This window comes from Vipera ursinii (genome assembly GCF_947247035.1).
Source record: "Vipera ursinii genome assembly, chromosome: Z".
Lineage (NCBI taxonomy): Eukaryota > Metazoa > Chordata > Lepidosauria > Squamata > Viperidae > Vipera > Vipera ursinii.
This window is the reverse complement of record NC_139517.1, coordinates 43330043-43350032: the sequence shown is the minus strand read 5'-3', so window position 1 is coordinate 43350032 and position 19990 is coordinate 43330043. Positions and strand designations below refer to the sequence as shown.

General features: G+C 38.3%; 1 protein-coding gene across 1 annotated transcript in view; it reads left to right on the top strand.

The window, feature by feature from the left end:
* LOC310648462 (unconventional myosin-Id-like) overlaps window positions 1–19990 on the top strand; it is a 153601-nt gene that overhangs the window by 79482 nt on the left and 54129 nt on the right. Inside the window, exons 17-21 of the mRNA XM_083376300.1 lie at window positions 1621–1844; window positions 2130–2274; window positions 3100–3204; window positions 11627–11740; window positions 14163–14317. Coding sequence (XP_083232426.1) covers window positions 1621–1844; window positions 2130–2274; window positions 3100–3204; window positions 11627–11740; window positions 14163–14317 — 743 coding nt within the window. The remainder of the gene's footprint in view (window positions 1–1620; window positions 1845–2129; window positions 2275–3099; window positions 3205–11626; window positions 11741–14162; window positions 14318–19990) is intronic.

Genomic DNA, 19990 nt, shown 5'->3' with positions numbered 1-19990 from the left:
GAAAAGGTGCAATATTCTAGGCTCAAAGTGTCCCACTCTAATCAGTTAATTAAGCCATAACACCTGCAAAGGGTTCCTGAGCCTTTAAATGGTCTCTCAGTCTGGTTCAGTAGGAATCACAATCATGGGGAAGACTGCTGACCTGACAGTTGTGCGGAAAACCATCATTGACACCCTCCATAAGGAGGAAAAGCCTCAAAAGGTAATTGCAAAAGAAGTTGGATGTTCCCAAAGTGCTGTATCAAAGCACATTAATAGAAAGTTATGTGGAAGGGGAAAAGTGTGGAAGAAAAAGGTGCACAAGCAGCAGGGATGACCGCAGCCTGGAGAGGATTGTCAGGAAAAGGCCATTCAAAAGTGTTGATGACTTTTACAAGGAGTGGACTGAGGCTGGAGTCAGTGCATCAAGAGCCACCACACACAGACGGATCCTGGACATGGGCTTCAAATGTCGTATTCCTCTTGTCAAGCCACTCCTGAACAACAAACAACGTCAGAAGCGTCTTACCTGGGCTAAAAAAAACCAGACCTGGTCTGTTGCTCAGTGGTCCAAAGTCCTCTTTTCTGATGAGAGCAACTTTTGCATCTCATTTCGAAACCAAGGACCCAGAGTCTGGAGGAAGAATGGAGAGGCACACACTGCAAGATGCTTGAAGTCCAGTGTGAAGTTTCTACAGTCTGTGTTGATTTGGGGAGCCATGTCATCTGCTGGTGTTGGTCCACTGTGCTTCATTAAGTCCAGGGTCAACGCAGCCATCTACCAGGAGATTTTGGAGGACTTCATGCTTCCTTCCGCAGACGAGCTTTATGGGGATGCTGACTTCATTTTCCAGCAGGACTGGGCACCTGCCCACACTGCCAAAAGCACCAAAACCTGGTTCAATGACCGTGGGATTACTGTGCTTGATTGTCCAGCAAACTCGCCTGACCTGAACCCTATAGAGAATCTATGGGGCATTTCCAAGAGAAAGATGAGAGACATGAGACCGAACAATGCAGAAGAGCTGAAGGCCGCTATTGAAGCATCCTGGTCTTCCATAACACTTCAGCAGTGCCACAGGCTGATAGCTTCCATGCCACGCCGCATTGAGGCAGTAATTGCTGCAAAAGGGGCCCAAACCAAGTACTGAGTACATATGCATGCTTATACTTTTCAGAGGTCCGACATTGTTCTATGTACACTCCTTGTTTTATTGATTGCATGTAATATTCTAATTTTGTAAGATTGTGGATTTGGGGTTTTCATGAGCTGTAAGCCATAATCATCACAATTATGAGAAATCACGGCTTGAACTATCTTGCTTTGCATGTAATGAGTCTATCTCATATATTAGTTTCCCCTTTTAAGTTGCATTACTGAAATAAATGAACTTTTGCACGATATTCTAATTTTTTGAGTTTCACCTGTAGATAGTGCTCCCATTTATGTGGCAATATTAGCTAACTATGGCTGATATTAGTGCTGGGTGCAAACAAACCAGGAATCTTAATAGGTTAGATTACAAAATATCCAACAAAAAGGCAATGGCAAACCTTTTCATAAACACACATGCCCTTGATTAATAGAAGCAGAATAAATTATGCCACAGCCTAATATTTTCTGAATGGCTATTTCTGTAGGTTTGGAGAGGTACATTAGCTCGACTCCAATACAAGAGGACCCGAGCTGCCCTGAAGATTTTAAAATGTTACCGTCGATACAAAGTGAAGTCTTATATCTGTGAGGTTGCCCGGCGATTTCAAAATGTGAAGTCTATGAAAGATTATGGGAAGCATGTGAAATGGCCTAATCCTCCAAAGGTTTTGCGACGATTTGAAAAAGCTCTACATGCAATCTATTCCAGGTAAGAAATGGAAACAATCTGTTTCTTGAGTTATGGAGCTTGGGCAGAGCCACCCAGCATCTTCAGCATCTCTCTGTGGAGTTAGCTTTGTAGATGGAATAGTAGAGATGCTACTTCGGGAAGCATCAATCACATAAAGAATACCATTGCACATTTCTAATGATATGAGTCAGCTGAACATCTTTTCTGAATGAAATTCTCATATTGATGGGTAATTTTGAATTTTTGTTTCACAATCCTTGCCTTCTGTCAAATTCCTGTATGACTTCTTAATTTTTTTCTCAGATGGAGAGCACATGAACTAATTAAAAGTATCCCACCCAAAGATTTGCCACAAATCAAGGCAAAAGTGGCAGCATTGGAGTTGCTTAAGGGCCATCGAGGGGATATTGGATTGCAAAGGGTCTGGCAGGGCAACTACCTTGCATTGGTAATTATAGTAGAACCTGTCAAAATTCAGTCATTGTTTCTTGCAATACTACAAAAATGAAAACATAGTAAAAGATGAATAGTGCAGTATGTGCAGTTCTTGCTAGATAAATTAATAATTTATTAAATTAATTAACGTGAAATTCCTGACAGACAAAAGAGTGGTAATATTGTTCAGTAGGTAAGCTAATCAAGTTTGGCCTCCATATTCCTACTTTACTTAAAATTTGTGGAATCTTCTCCAAAGGTTTTGAGTCAGTGCATATGTTTGGAAATTTAAAATCATATTAAAGACATTCTTGCAATATTAATGTCAGGAGTAGGTTTAGCCAATAAAAAAAATCTATATACCAAGATGAAAGCCTTTGTTGGAATTTTTCTGTATGTCCCTGTGTCTCTTTAATTTTTTTTTAATCAGACAGTTGTGGGAGAAATAAGACTAATTGAAATAGTAGCAATAAAAAAAATGTGGTGCCTGCTGTCTACAACAGCAGTCCCCCATATGATTACCACCCCGATAATGTTCAGAAACTCACTGAAAATTTTGACTATTTTCCTGGCTTTGGGGCATGGGAATAGGAAAGCTAATCTAGGTGTATTCTATTCTAAACTGAACTCTTGAAAATTATAGGAGGCTGTGCTTATTGTAGAGAGTTTGCCTTTTGGACACTTATGTCCATCTCCTTAATTTTGTTTCTTGACTTTTTAAACTTAAGCAAATGGAGAACAATAGCTACAGTAAAGTTTTATTACTTATATTTGATTTGGAATAGTAAAGGTGCTCTGGACTTGTTTTAACAATAGATAAATTTATTGTTTCTTTAAGAATCCTGATAATTCTCAGGCTACGGGTTCATTCACCTCTGTTACTTCTGAGTTGCAACGCAAGGACAAGTTCATGAGGATTCTTTTCTCATCTCAAGTTCGTAAGGTAAGCTGGAGAAAATTGGAAAAAAATCCTCCCAAACACTGAGTTTTAACCCTGAGTGTTTGGGATCAAAAGTAGGCTTTGGGGAGAAATAAAGGATTTTTTTACAGTTGGCAGAAATAATATAGGAGTTATTTGTTAGCACAATACTAAGTTAGTTCAGTGCTGATGACCTTCTGGGTAATTAGTCCATAGTTTAATTATTCGGTCTTCTGACATTTCACCAGCCAATGTGGCTGGTATCTTCAGAGTTGAAAGTGCTCTGTAGGGCACTTAACTCCCTCCAAGTTCTCTTTATTCTTTGCACAACCATGAATTCCATCAGCCCTATTGTTTGCTTTGCTCATTCATGTCTTCTAGAGCGCTCGGTTTCAGAATGTATTCTGCCATGTAACTTGTTTGATGAAAACAGCCTCCTTTTGTTCTTTTCATGAATTCTAAAGCCAGTCTCTATTATTTTTTGTTATCATGAAGTTCTTTCTGTGACTTTAGTTTTTTCAGGTATTTATCTTTCCCCTTTATTTTTCCTCACTGTCTGTATGAAAAACATGTTTTTGTTGCAATGTAACATGCAAAGTATAGGTGCAGATTCCTTAAATTCATTATAGATACACACTGTGTTACTGCTACTCAGCCGTTTCTGGTGTGTATCCTTGTGTATTTGTCACAAACATTTCTGTATTAGTTTTGGATAAATTGTGGGTGTATCATTTGGAACATGTTGATAGTACAAAACACTTGTATAACAGCAGTTATATTTGCAGCTACTTTGTTCTGAACATAGAATATGCTAATAGCAATTATTAGAAGACTAGAAAAGGATTAGTTGCCAAGGGAGTGGAATGATGAAATAGAAAGCCTAATATGGAAGTCGAGGTACTTTGGTGCACCTGGGTAGTGAAGCAATAAGGAGAAATTATGGCTCTGGGGCAGGATTGGCAGGAATCTGTGCAGTCTGTTGATGTACCGAGTGCTCCAGCACTAGTATATCATGATTTCTGGCAGACCTAAAAAACATCTCAATTTAAAAGCTCTCAGATAATATACAGTAATTTGTATAACCTTTTACTAAAAACCTTCAGAAAATCTTTTAAATAAGAGTGTAGAGTACTAAAATAAAAGGATTCTTTGAATAAGACGCTGTAGGATTCTTTATTTTATTAAACATTGGTCCATTAATGTACTGAGACCATTTTGAAGTAATTTCATCAGTAATCTACTTGTGTAGCTTCATTTGTCCTACAACATTTGATAATTTCTCAAATAATATTTGGAATCTATTTCTGTTCTTCCCTTGCTACTACTGAACCTTTCCACAAGGCCCTGCAAAACAATGATCAGTATTAATAATCTTTATTTTTTGAAGTCATATTCAGTATCCTCCCTCTGCACAAGCATATTATATTACCCAGCATGTTGTGATTCACATAGTGGCAATAACAATAAATCAGGCATTCTAAAATTAATATCTGTACCTCGCCTTATTACTGTATGTATATTTTTCTCAGCTTTGTTCCAGGATAGTTGGTTGTATCTTGAAGAATTTCCTTGCTTTGTTTGTGTGTCTGTGCAAAATCAGGCAAAATTTTGCACTGAAATGAAAACATAGCATTTAATGGTCTTGGATTCTTCAGGTTCCCCTTTTGTCCAATATTTTGGGAAAGAACTGCTGCTGTGTTCAAAACCTCCAATAAAAATGCAATAGAATAGATCATTTGAACATAAGCTTTCTTCTTTTCTTCAGTACAAAGGACAGCTCCTTGTATGCAAGGTGGGATCCTGGTATTACAAGAAATTGTGAAGTCCTTGTTTTCTTGGAGGTCTGTGTGAGCATTGGTCATTAAATATGATCATTAACTTGATATGATTCAAGTGATAACAATCCAGAGCAAAATAAAAACAATACCAATAATTACTTGCATGACTTTGCACATAGTAAGAATTCCTTGATCCAACTAACCAGTAGATTTATTTATTTATTTATTTATTTATTTATTTATTTATTTATTTATTTATTTATTTATTTATTATTGGGACTTATATGCCACCCTATCTCCCGAAGGACTCAGGGCGGCTAACAACAATAAAATACAACGATACAAAAGTTAAAAAGAATTAAATTAACAGCCGCAATAGAATAAGTTAAAATTGTAGTTAAAAATTTAAAAACATTTTAAAATCCCTGTCGTCAGTCCAGGTCAGCCTGACGGAAAAGAAGTTGGTTCCATAGGGCTGGCACTCCCACAGAGAAGGCCCACCCCCTGGGGGTCGCCAGCTGACATTGTCTAGCTGACGGCACCCTGAGGAGGCCCTCTCTGTGTGAGCGTACTGGGCAATGGGAGATCGTTCCCGGAAGCAGACGGTCCTGCAAATATCCTGGGCCTAAGCCATGTAGGCTTTAAAGGTAAGTACCAGCAACTTAAATCTCACCCGGAGGACAACCGGTAACCAATGCAGCTCACGCAGGAGGGGTGTAATATGGGAGTATCGGGATGCTCCCATCACTACCCGCGCAGCCACATTCTACACCAGCTGAAGCCTCTGGGTGGTCTTCAAGGGCAGCCCCATGTAGAGAGCATTGCAGTAATCTATACGGGAGGTAACGAGTGCATGGGTGACTGTACCTAGGGCATCTTGGTCCAGATAGGGGCGCAACTGGTGCATCAGGCGAACCTGGGCAAATGCCCCCCTGGCCACGACTCCAATATGATCTTCAAAACTGAGTCGTGAATCCAGGAGGGCACCTAAATTGCGTACCCTATCAACGGGAGGTAACACCTCTCCTCCCATAACCAAAGATGGAACCTCTTGGACTAAATGAGATGCTGGTACGTAAAGCCACTCAGTCTTGGCTGGGTTGAGCCGGAGCCTGTTCTTCCCCATCCAAATCCATACCGCTTCCAGGCAACAGGACATCACGTCGAGGGCATCATTGGGTTGGTTCGGGGGTGGAGATGAAAAGCTGGGTATCATCAGCATATTGATGATACCTCACCCCGAAACCACGGATGATCTCACCCAGCGGCTTTATATAGATGTTGAACAGGAGGGGCAAGAGTACCAACCCCTGAGGCACCCCACAACTAAGGGGCCTAGGGGCTGACCTCTGCCCCCCTGCCAACACCGTCTGCAAACGGCCCGAGAGGTAGGAGGAGAACCACCGTAAAACGGTGCCTCCCACTCCCAACCCCTCAAGACGTCGCAGCAAGATACCATGGTCGATAGTATCAAAAGCCGCTGAGAGATCTAATAGGACCAGGACAGAGGAATAACCCCTTTCTCGGGCCCGCCAGAGATCACCAGTGTGATGCTTTTCATGTTACCTCTAACACAGACATGTCAAACCCGCGACATCACATGACGTCTCACGACGCACCGGAGCTTTTTCTCCATTGCCGGCAATGGGATGGGTGCAGTTTCCTCATGACGTGTCCAGCCCACGGGCCAGCAGTTTGACACCCCTGCTCTAACATATTAAATTCTGAAGTTCTTGATATGGACATAATGAGTTGTTTGAAAAAGGAAATCAGGGTCTGCTCCATCATGTTCACTTAATTAATGTAATATGCAAAAGTTACATCCTAGTAACCTAGTGTCTGTGACTGTGTGTGTAAATATTTGCTCATTGAATTAGAGGTAAATTCTTGAAAGTTTGATTAAATGGATCCTTGACAAAATTGCTAACATTGATGCTGGAAATGTTGACCAGAGATCAAAAATCAAAGATGATTCAGTTAAAATGCATCATACAGGCATGGCCAAGACTGAAAAAATAGAGATTTATATTCCAATCACAAAATGGGACAGTGCTAAAGAATGCTCAGACCTTATAGTTCAACTTACTTTCCACTTGAATTAGGATTATTATTAAGATTTTGCTATTTGTGCTTCAATAGCACATGGAAAAACAACTGCCAGATGTAGCAAACTATATTCAGAAGAGACATAGGACAGTCTTCCCATTTATATATCTGATTTTTTTTTAAATTTACTACCATATTTTCTGGCGTATAAGATGACTTTTTAACCCATGAAAATCTTCTCAAAAGTCAGGGGTCGTCTTATACGCCGGGTGCTGAAACTTTAGGGACAGGGCTGGCTGGAAAACCTGGAGCGGATCTCCCATTTGGTCTGCGCAGGGAAAACGGGACCAATTGGAGAAGAAGCTGCAGTCTGTAATTTTTTACAGGCTGGGGTCTGGGCGTCTTTCCTTCTAAAGTTGAAGAGCAGCTGCAGTCTATCCCAACTTGAAAGGCAGGTGGGGAATGCAGCAGCCAGAGCAGCTGCTTAGCTCTAAGGACGCATTTGACTCGAACTGGGCGGGCTGGCTGGAAAACCTGGAGCAGATATCCCATTTGGTCTGCACAGGGAAAGCTTTAGAGTGAATTAGGAAAAGTTTAATCCACTTGCACTGTTTTATGTTTATATGTTGGATGACAAACAGCCTTATGTTTATAAGTGACAGTTTTCCTACTAAGTACCTGCATGTCATAAACATTTGAATTAAAATTACCATATTAAAATCAAATCTGATGTTTTTTCATTTTTATTTGGTGTGCGTTGGAAGAGGGGTAGTCTTATATGGCGAGTATAGCCCAAAGCCTATAATTTAACAGGAAATGTAGAGGGTCGTCTTATACGCCCAGTTGTCTTATATGCCAGAAAATACGGTAATCCATTCTTTCAATTCAATCTTAGGGAATTTCTCCATTTCCACCACTGGTGTTAAAGGAGAAATTCCTGGCGTTAACCGGTATCTCCATTTATTCCATAGTTCTATCAATTTTTTAAAAAAGGGATTTTGAATCCTCTTAACAATTTTTTAAATATCCTTTTTGAACCAATATGTTTCTGTAGGATCACCTATTTCCCTTAATTCCTTCAACTCTACATCGGTCCATAATAAATATATAATAGGTCAACAGCCTCTTTTTGTTTACCGTAGTACATATGATAGTTGCTATTGTAATCTTGACATTTTTAGATCTTTTTAATAGGCATATTGGTTCTTTATTAATAAAATATATTAAATATTTTATAAAATAAAAATAAACTGTTCACTAGGAGCTCTTACAGGAGCACTTAAGGTTGGGTGTTTTGGACAAGCAGTGCAAAGGCAGCAGTCTTTGAAAAAGACTATGATTTTTGGAAAAACTTTGGAAGGCAAGTGAAAAAGAGTCTAACAGAAAAAAAGACTCTGATAAAAGATAAAGTAGCCAGATACCCTCATTCAGTGCTTTTTTTGTAAAAGAAAAAGGTGCCGGAACTCACAGATGTCATACAACCCGCCTTGCCTACCCTACAAGGTTCCATCAAAAAAAGTTGCCGGAACTCCGTTCTGAGTGTTCTATGACAAAAAAAAGCCCTGCCCTCATTGATGACATAAGCATTGACTTACAAGAACTCAAAGAAACAGTTACTAAAAGACAATTCTGGCAAATTTGCGTTCTTTGTGTCACAAAAAGTTGGGAGTGACTAAATGACTGAAGCAACAGTAATTTTCAGGAAATGAGTAGCACGTAACAGTAATGTGAATGAAAGGTAGAAGTGGAAGAGGAGTGGGCAAAATGAAGATAAACCAAAACCACAGAGATTTGAGTTGTTGTTGTTGTTAGCTGCGAAGTCGTGTCCGACTCATTGCGACCCTATGGACAACGTTCCTCCAGGCCTCCAGATTTGAGTAAGTTATCTTTAATGTTAGCTGAGGATAACTCTTGGAAATTGTAATGGGAAAAGAAAATATCTTCCTTAGCTTCAAGTACAAAGTAGTTACAGACCACAGCAATTTTCCAGAACAGGAACTAATTACCATAATCAGTTACCAATATCAGATATCAGATATGCCGGCATCAAGTTCCCTTCGTCCAGTGCGCTCCCACAGGGAGGGTCTTCTCAGGGTGCCACCGGTAAGAGATTGCCGGCGGACGACACCCAGGGATAGGGCCTTCTCAGTGGGGGCGCCTGCCCTTTGGAACCAGCTGCCAGTGGAGCTGAGGACTGCCCCCGACCTCCATTCATTCCGCCGGGACCTGAAGACCTGGCTCTTCGAGCTCTCTGCCCCAGGCTGAGGATTAATCTTATTTTAATGGGGTTTTATTTATGCAGGGACAAATATAATTTTTTAAAATTTGTTTTTAACTTTTGTATCTTGGTTTTTTTAATCACCCTGTAAACCGGGCGGTATATAAATGTAATAAAATAAATAAAATAAATAGTGGATCAAGAACGTGAAGAGCTAGACAGCACCTGGCCTGAATGTGATCCATGCTTGCTGGCTAAAGAAACTGACTCCTAGCAGCATAGACGAACCAGCTGTTAGCAGCAGGATTTCAGCCAAACTGACCAACACACAGAAAGATAGTGTTCATCCTGAAAGACCCACACACACACACAAGGGAAGAGCACTGTCCAACTTGACAATAACCTGCTTCCTCACAACATGGAAAATCCTATCAGACATTATAACTGTCCAGTTTTTTGCAGCAATTATTAAGCAAATCATTGCAATATTTAAGCAAACCATGTGGTCATTAAATGAACTTGCTTTCCCCATTTACTTTGTCCAAAGCCCTCTGGGAAGCTCGCAAATGGTGATCACATGATCCTGGGATACTGCGACTATTGTAAATACATGATGGTTGCCAAGCACTTGAATTTTGTCCATATAACCTTGGGGATGTTACAGTAGTTTTAAATTGAGGACTGGTTGTAACTCACTATTTTCACATCATTGTAACGTCAGTCATTAAATGAATGGTCATAAGTTGAGAACTACCTATGAGTCATTATTCTTGTAAAGTCCAGCAGAGATAGTACCTGCAGCCTGGTCAAATTTAAGACCTAGCAAAATTTCAAAATTGTGATGTGGAAACAGAAAATGGCATGACCCATTTCAAAATACCTCATAAGCTGTGTGGCTGGGAACCAATCTTGTTTGATTTGAAGGCTGTTTTCCTCAGATATACTGGTTAAAAACACTTCTGGTGTTTTTGAAATTTAACTTAATGGATAGAGGCTCTCCAGCAAGAGCCCTATATGGAGCAAAGTTTGGCAAGGTCCTATCCCCAGTGCTTTTTTTGTAAAAGAAAAAGGTGCCGGAACTCACACATATCATACAACCCGCCTTGCCTACCCTACAAAGTTCCATCCAAAAAAGGTGCCGGAACGAGCGTTCTATGAGAAAAAAAGCCCTGCCTATCCCTTTGAAGGCTTTGTACTGCCTCTTTGCCAAATTAGTGTGCCTTGATTATGGAGCATATAGAAGGCTCTTTGCTGCAAATCAGACTGTGGGCAGTGTTTCAGGTATCCTGCTTCCAATCTACTTGAGACTTTATAAATAGGATCTGAACATCTTGAAATGTGTCACAAAAATAATTAGCAGCTAAAGCAGTTCGTGAAAAACTGGTGTGTATCAATAGAGCGGGTGCTAGAAAGCAATCTGGCTGCTCTATTTTCCACTAATTACAATTCTCAACATAGAGTCCTCATTATATCCTGTTTCTAAAATAAAAAGGTTGGAATTATTTCCTGAACATGAACTCTGTGTGAGGGACATAATGTAGGTTTCATTTTCTAGCTTATTAGGCCAAATAATATGTAGAGTTAGCACCTTTATCTACGATTAACTCATGGAGATTTTTAATACTGAAATGGACTGTGATTTAAATATGATGCTTTGCTAGTAAGGCAGGTCAGTTTATTGAGTTTCAGGAAAAAAGACTGAAATTTTCTGTTCTTTCTCTTCATATCTGGCACTCTCTCTGCTAAACAACCATCATTTTATGATAACAGCACACAGTGATTAATCAGTGGCAAAAATATTTCCTTTACTCAGCTAATTGATGGCCAGATTATCAAAAATAATTGGTTTGGGTTAGTCTTTTAGTGTTCCCTAGCCTGAGTCCTGGCCAAAATAAAGAAAATTTGTCAGATCCAAAAAGCGAAATTGTTTCATGAATGATTATATAAATCTGAAGCAGATCTGAAGTTAGGTGTAGTTATTGTTCTTTATGTCAAAAGAATACCTTAAACTGATATCATTGGAAAAGGTTTATATAAATACATACAAATGTATACTAATTTTTGAATTATTTTCTATATATATTGTTAAAATAAAATTCAATTATTTAAAGTGTAATTTAAGTATTTTAAGGAAGCATTTGTCAGATTTCCTTTGTAGCGATCTGGATTTCAAACAGCTAATTCAAAAAAAAGTTATCGGAACTCTAATTAATGCATTTTGTTAGAAATATTAAAATTTTAACAGCAATTCTAATGAGCACTCTTATTTGCAAATTTAATATCTATATAATGCAGACCAAGATTCTAGTTTTCACAATAATAATTCTTTCCGTTTGTGTGTAAGATATTGTACTGCTTTTAAGGTAATAATTGTAATACTAGTGTGTGTTTTAATTATTTGCAGGTAAACCGCTTCAATAAGGTAGAAAATCGAGCAATTTTTATAACTGACAGACATCTTTATAAGATGGACCCTGTAAAGCACTACAAAGTGATGAAAACTATCCCACTGTATAATGTAAGTATTACTCTGTTAGCTTCCTGAATATTTTCTTTGGGATTTATTTTTTATGCATTGTGACTTGCTAAAAATATATATTGTGGTCATATAATAAGAAAGTTTCCATTTGTTGTACTGTTTTGTTGCTATAATTTCCAATGGTTGAAAATTTCAGCATGGTTTAACAGAATATGATCATTTTAAAATAACATTGGCAATCCTAACCAGAGATATAAATCTTGAAACCCTTTTCCAAATTTTGCTTTTAGTTATTGTGCCTATTCATGCATTATGATCTCCATAAGATTACTGTGTAATCATACAGTATCTGCTGACCTTCCCCTCCCATTTCCCATTGTCATTGCAATCCTTTATTCTGTATTGCTATATTACTCAGCTTTCCTGCTGTACGTTCACACAGTTGCTTAGTGCAGGATGGGTTATCCCAAGTTAAAACGTCAGAATTTTTTTTAAAGCAAGAACAGTGATATCATTTGTAAACCCTTCTCCTTCATCTCACTAATAATCCTCTCAGGAGCTGGTTGGATGCCCTCGGCTGAGAAATACATTTCTCCAATTATAATTTATTGTTGAAGTTTGTCTGTTTTAGGAATGACTTGTCTTGAATAGCAATTAAGATATGCCAAATCATATTAAAATAGCTTGGTCTTCTGACACTGTTAAGAGTGAAAATGCTAAGTACCGGTAGCTGTAAGAGAGAGAGAAGGAAGAAAGGAGGGAGGGAGGGAGGGAGAGAGAGAGAGAGAGAGAGAGAGAGAGAGAGAGATTATAAGATTGAAGGTGCAGATAGGCAAATTACTTCAGTTGCTGTGAGAAACTTCCTAAACACTTCCTATCTTCCAATTAATTATGGCTTAGAGAGGACCAAGAGCAATTTGGTTTTCTATATGCTATATTAACAAGCTTTCATACAGGGAAAAGTTTAATGAAATCATCTTATATAGTGACTTTTCAAAATTAAACACTTTTTTTTCCTTTAGCATATGTTCATTCCTTTAAAGCAGATGTGTGGAGTTGATGCTCCATCAAGCATACTTCCAACCAATTTATAATTAATTTAGTTTATGTACTGGTCCTTCCTATCTAACAGTAAGCTTGACTTCCCCCAAGGAAATCTGGAATTTAAATTTAATGAGAACAATTTAGAATTCTAAGCGAAGAAATGAAGGCATTTAAAATATTTAGAATTGCATTTTGGGTGGACAACTTCCCCTAGCTTCATTTTGAAGCTTAAAATCTCCAGTAAACACATATTTTAGCAAGTACTGGGATCAGTTTCACTAATGTAACACCAGCTGCCTGCAATTAGTGCAGGTTCGCATCCCACCAGGCTCAAGGTTGACTCAGCCTTCCATCCTTCCGAGGTAGGTAAAATGAGGACCTAGATTGTTGGGGGCAATAAGCTGACTTTGTAATAATGCCGCTTGGGGTGTGTGTGAAAGCCCTAAAAAGCAGGCATATACATAGAATGAAGGCTACTGCTAAGCTTGTAAGCCGCCCTGAGTCTTCGGAGAAGGGCAGGATATAAATGTAATAAAAATAAAAATAAAATAAAATAATGTATAAGAATGCATATAATAACAGATCCAGGTATAACTTGAATAAAAAGCAACTGAGGGGAACAAATGAAATGGTTAACATATTCAAATAGAATCCCTTTTTTTGTTCCTCAGTTGGTCATGGGAATGTTTTCAACAATGGTTGCTATGTGCTCAGTGATATGGCAAGTCTAGTCCTTTAGCATCAATAGGGCACATATAGCAACACATTTAGCAACACTTACCATCAGCATGCTGGCCATAAGTGGGTGATTTTTGCCCAGTAGAGTGTTTTTTTTTTCTTTTCTTATTAAAATAGTTTTTAAAAAAAAAACTAAACCACCAACCTCAAGATTTTAAATTGCTATTCAGATAAAAAATATCAAGCCTATTTTTTATTTTTTATCTTATTTCATAATATAAGCAGTTAATATATTTTGTAGCTTTTATTTTTCCAGAGAAGCCCTAGAAATTAGTTTCCTTAGAAATTTTGTGGAGAGAATAATATTCAATTGTTGATGATTATTTCTTCCTCTTATACGTATCGTTTTTAATTTTAAATAATACACAGTGTCTGTATTGAAACCAGGCTTGTTGAGCTTCATTTGTCTATCAACCCATGTTTACCATCGTGGCTTCTAAAGCTTCCTTGTCAATATCACAATATCCCCATGGAACCTGTTGCCATAGCAGACATCAGCTGATGTCTGGTTCTCCTGCAGCTTGTTTTCTAGCTTAGAAAACAATCTGACCTAAGAAAGCCATTGTATAATAGATTGCCTTGAGAGGCAACAAATACTCTAAAAATTCTTGCCTTTAGTCTATAAAGTATATTTTACAGCATAAAACATTGCTAGCTTTAACGTTCTTATCTCATGCAGCTAACAGGACTGAGTGTCTCTAATGGAAAGGATCAGCTTGTGGTTTTCCACACAAAAGACAACAAAGATCTAATTGTTTGCCTTGTCAGTATGCATTCACTTAATGAGAACAGAATTGGGGAGTTGGTTGGAGTCGTGGCAAATCACTTCAAAAGGTAAGTATGAATGCGCACCTCTGAATCTGAAACAAATATGAAAGTAAAAATTAAGCCAATTGATGATATAGGTAGCCCTTGATTTACAACTATTCATTTAGCAACTGTTCAAGGTTACAATGCTGCTGAAAAAAGTCCATTCCTTGCACTTATGACTCTTGCATCATCCCCATGGTCACATTATTGCAATTCAGGCACTTAGCAACCAGCTCGCATTTATGACCAGTTGCAGTGTTCTGCAGTCACATGATCAGGATTTGCAATTTTTTTGCCAGTTTATGGCAAAAAAGTGCCATTTGGAAGAATGGTTTGCACTTAAAATCTCAGTGTTCACTTAATGATCATAGTTGAAATGGTTGTAAAATTGGTCTTTGACTTATGACCCAATGACTTACAATGAAAATCATGGTCTTAATTCTTGTCATAAGTTGAGGACTTCCTGTAGCCTTTTTTCTGTCCTCTATCTACAATTTAATTCTTAGAATTTCCTGTCTTCTTTCTTTTCCTAATTTGAAAAAATTCCAACTTTGATCCTGCTAATTTGGTTTGTTTTGGCACTGTTATATATGTTGTTATTTATTTCATTTCAACCATTGACAAAAATTGGATCTAGGTGGCATGTATTTTTGTAAAACAATGCAAATGGAACCCCTAAACATGACTGCTAATAACTGTCCTGCATTAAGTCAATTTCTTTTACAAGAAGCAATGTGTTCTGCTGTGCTGTACTATATTCTCAATAGATTTTATTAATTAGAGCTTCCATTTCCTATTCACACCCACCCGTTATGTGTATTATTTGAAAAGCGTTCATCTTCTATTTCACAGTTCCTTCCCCTCCTCATCTTAACAAAAACTGTTATTGCAGCAGTGATTTGCCTATTTCTTTTGCACTTTAGATTTTTCCTTGTCTGTTTGAAGTACAGATTTAAAATATGATACCTTAGGTTACCAATAGCTACCATCTTCTTCATATCTTTAAAAAAAAAGCAAGTTTTGGAATTCTGATTGTAATTGTTCTTGTTTTGGAGCACTTTAATTTTCCTGATCCTATGAAACATTTAGTTCCATGAGATTGGCATTCTCATGGATATACAGTGTTGTGAACTATCAACCGATTTGCTTGGCCCTAAGAGAATTTGGTCTAAAGGGAAACAAAGGTTCATCAATATTACTATCTAAATCAACTTCAGCAAAGAGCCATCACGTACATAGGGGGCTTGGTTTTGAGGTCTTTTACCCATGTTAAGTATTGTGTAAAAAAAATGCTTCATAGAAAGCGCATTTGCCCTTTGCTTTTATATAGCCAGTAATGGTAAAGGTCAAAAGAATGGGACTGATTGCTAAAAGGGAGATAATATGGAATCAAACACTAGATTTTTTTCTTGTCTGAGTTAAATTTTAATTGTTAAATTAAATAAAATTAATAATTGGAGATAAAATGTATTTCTAGAATTAATGCATTCACTTTTTTAATATGGTAGTTATTTAGAATCTAGGAAAGAAAGGAAAGCCTAGGGTGAATAGACAGGAATTGATTACTAAAATGCAGATTATAAATGGGAAAATTAAGCTACATTCCTGAATCTTATACTCCAGTTCTTTTGTTAACTCTAACTACCGCCATTCATCCTCATACATGCACATATACAGGTAGTTCTTGACTTACGACTGCTTGCTTAGTGACCATTCTAAGTTACAATGGACCTCTGAAAAGCTGCTTAAGATTCAGTTTCAAAGTTACAGCAGCCGCAGCATTCCTGTGGTTACATGAACAAAATCCAGGCGGATTAGCTTCTTTCAATCTACCGCAGGGATGCTGTGTAGCATCCCAGCCTAACTCCTCCCCATCGTGCCCCACCAGATTCCACACTCCTCCACATCCCCCCAACCTGAATCATTTACTTTCTGTCGAAGTCCAGGCTTTTCTACCCCTCAGTATCCCTAGACTCTGTGGCGGGGGCCATTTTCAGAGCACCTGCAATTAATTAATACTTAACATCCACACTGGGGATAGCAGAGATGACAGCTGTTAAATGAGGTGGTCATGTGGGTGCCTTACTTAAAGACCATCATGACTTGCAACCATAATGGGCATGCTCCATTAAAATTGTAAGTTGAGAACTGCCTGTGCTCACTTTTTTCTTTTATTGTTTCCCACTTAAACATTCCCATTTCCTGAAGTCATATGTATAGAGAGAAGGTGAATAAAGTACAGGTAGCCCTCGACTTACAACAGTTATTTTAGAGACTGTTCAAAGTTATGACGGCACTGAAAAAAGTGACTGATGACCATTTTTCACACTTACGACCATTGCAGCATCCCCATGCTCACATGATCAAACTTTGGTTGCTTGGCAACTAATTCATGACTGTTGCAATGTCTTGGGGTCATGTGATCCACTTTTGTGACCTTCTATCATGTAAAGACAATGGGGGAAGCCAGATTCACCTAACAACCGTGTTATTAACTTAACAACTGCAGTGGTTCACTTAACAACTGTGGCAAGAATGTTCGTAAAATGGGGCAAAACTTACATAACAAATATCTCACTTAGCATCATAAATTTTGGGTTCAGTTGTGGTCGTAACTCGAGAACTACCTGTAGTACTATAATATATTTTCCTGCTGTCTCCCCACTTTATCTCAGTATAAGATGTTGAGTTATTTGTAAAAATTATAAAGGTGGAATACAAACAAAACAAAACAAATTTAAATCTGAGGTCTTGTTGTGTTTCCCCCTAGCCCTGTTGCCTAGTTGATTGCTTATAGGAAATAATGATAATATGCTAATTACTGCATTCATAAGTTTTTCTCTGTGCCAGAAGAGACAGTATTGCATGATTTTTTCAAAAAAGTATTCATACATATAACCACCACCACCACACCGCACTAGTCTCAGGATAAGCAACATTATATGAAGTACAGAAAATGAGTAAAAAATAGTAAATCAAAGAAATCAGATACAAGAAAAACAGAAAAAGAAGAAAACCTAATTAAATCTGGCTTATATTAGCACAGTTCTCAGTACTTCTTCATAGCTTCTGCCTTTGCATCTGAATAGTACAGTATAACTCCACATATTTCCATAGTACTTTGTAACATAACTCTTTCCAATCAGTTACAAAAAGTTTCAACATAATTTTCTTGAGGCCTGCTTTCCCTTCATTCACTTGGGAAATTAATTAATAGACTAATGTTTCTTTTTCACACAGAAAAGGTTTCTTCTTCTGCAGTTTTCTTCCATGTCCAGTTTTCTTCTTTCAACACTAACAATTACTCTGTCCTGCATTCATAACCTTTCATCATTCACAGATCCTTCATTAATTCTCTCAATCTTTCATCACAGTCAGTCAAGTGCTGCCTTTAGATTCATCTTTAGCCATATTCAAACTATCTTAAGCTTTTTCTAACCACATGCCAAGCAATAATCATTCTCGTCCTTCCTTGGCTGAATCACTTTTTCTGCATGCTCTCATCTCATTTCCATCTGTCCATTCTACTTAACTAACAGGATGACTCGCATTCATTCAGAATCCTGCCCAACTTTTCTTTAGATCAGGGGTCCCCAACCCCCGATCCGTGAACCAGAACCGGGCCATGGCATGCCAGCAACCAGTCTGCACAAACAAGCAAAGCCCCATCTGCGGGTTGCAGGCAGCACACAAAACCACGTCCCCTTCGATCTGCGGGAAAACCTCTCCACGGAACCGGTCCCTGGTGCCCAAAAGGTTGAGGACCTCTGCTTTAGATCACAGTCCTTGGTAGTTGGCACATTTTGACCAGTATGCCTCAACTAAAACCTGAATTTTATCCCAGATGCACTGCCACATTTAGGATATATTATTATATTAAAGCAAGGATCTCTCATCTAAAATAACCTGAAACCCAACTTACATTACCCATATACAATATACCATATACAATACCCAGGGGGAGGGCCTTCTCTGTGGGTGTGCCGGCCCTTTGGAACCAGCTGCCTGTAGAGCTTAGGACTGCCCCTGACCTTCGCTCATTCCGCCGGGACCTGAAGACCTGGCTCTTCGAGCTTTCTGGCCTGGACTGAGAGTATTAACTGGGGTTTTAATTGTATTTTAATTGTAATTGAGGTTTTTAGTTCAAGGTTAGTGTAATCATTTTAATTCTTTTAATTTTTGTAACTTGTGTATTGTTTTTAAAAAAAATCTTGTGAACTGCCCTGAGTCCTACGGGAGAAGGGTGGTATATAAGTCTAATAAAATAAATAAATAAATAAATAAATAAATAAATAAATAAATATCCTACATAAAGTACATGAAGTGAACTGACACATTTAGGATACAGATGGGAAGAAAGACACCATAATCTAAGTACCAGATGCCCTATTTAACCAATGATCAAGCTTGATGTTGAGATGAACTTGAATGTGTTATGATGGGGGAGGAGGAAAACTATCAGCACTGCAAACAGTGTCCTTCCCATTTTAATCATGCACAGACAAGCTGTTTGACTGAATAGAAAAAATGCATTTGCTGTATAAAGAACTCTGTGTAATAAGATGAAGATGCCCTTTAAAGAAGATGAAGATTTTGCTTAGCTTAATAAATTTCATACAATTTACTTGCTTATTACACTTATCCCATCTTATCCCAAATGACACTGGGCAGTTTTCAATACAATGAAACCATTAGTAAGAAAACATCAAAATTAACAACAGTTAGAATTAGATAAAACTAAGAACCAAGGGCACAAGCAGTATGGAGATGGGATTGTCTTTATTACTCCAGCAACTACCTCCAGGGTAAATTGCTCCTATTGGAGCCCCAACCCAACTGGCAGACCCAAGTTTTAATGCCTTTCAGGAAGATCAAAAGGTTGGGGGCATCTCTCCTCGGGTGGCAAGATGTTCCAAAGAGTGGAGCCATGGCAGAAAAAGCTCTTCTCCTAGACCTTGCCAGCTAAATGTCATTGACTGACAGAATCCCAGCATGCCAAAGCAAGTAGTGCAGGCCAATCCAATTGGGGCAAGACTTCAAGTAGAAGTTAGTTATACATTTATTCATTAACTGCCCTTTCTCATATACTATACATCCAAGCTATCTGGAAAAGAATCTCTCCTACATATCCTAATAATAGGGTACCTTCATATTGGGAGAGGCACTCCTCCAGAAAGAGGCACTCTCCCTCAGGAATTATAGCTTTAAAAGAAAAACCACAAATGAAAGATTCTATTTTCACTATCATCTCTTAGAAATAGGATACATAATAGGATATCTGAAATTGCTGGAAGGAGGCAATATTTTGTGGAATAGGAACCAGAAGATGTTATATAGGGACAACATATTGTCTTCCTGAAATACTTTATACAAGAAGAGAAGACAGAACTGGGGGACACAGTTAAGTTCATCATCAGCATAGAGTCATTACATTCCCACAAATGGTCAAGGTTCAACCTTGAATTCCATTGAGTCTTGTCTAATGCCAATTTAGTATTGAACTTTAGTTGACTAGATTCTTGTGTATAATGATGTAAAGGTAAAGGTTCCCCCGCACATGCGTGCTAGTCGTTTCCAACTCTAGGGGCCGGTGCTCATCTCCGTTTCAAAGCCAAAGAGCCAGCGTTTGTCCGAGGACGTCTCCATGGTCATGTGGCCAGCATGACTAGACGCCGAAGGCGCACGGAACGCTGTTAC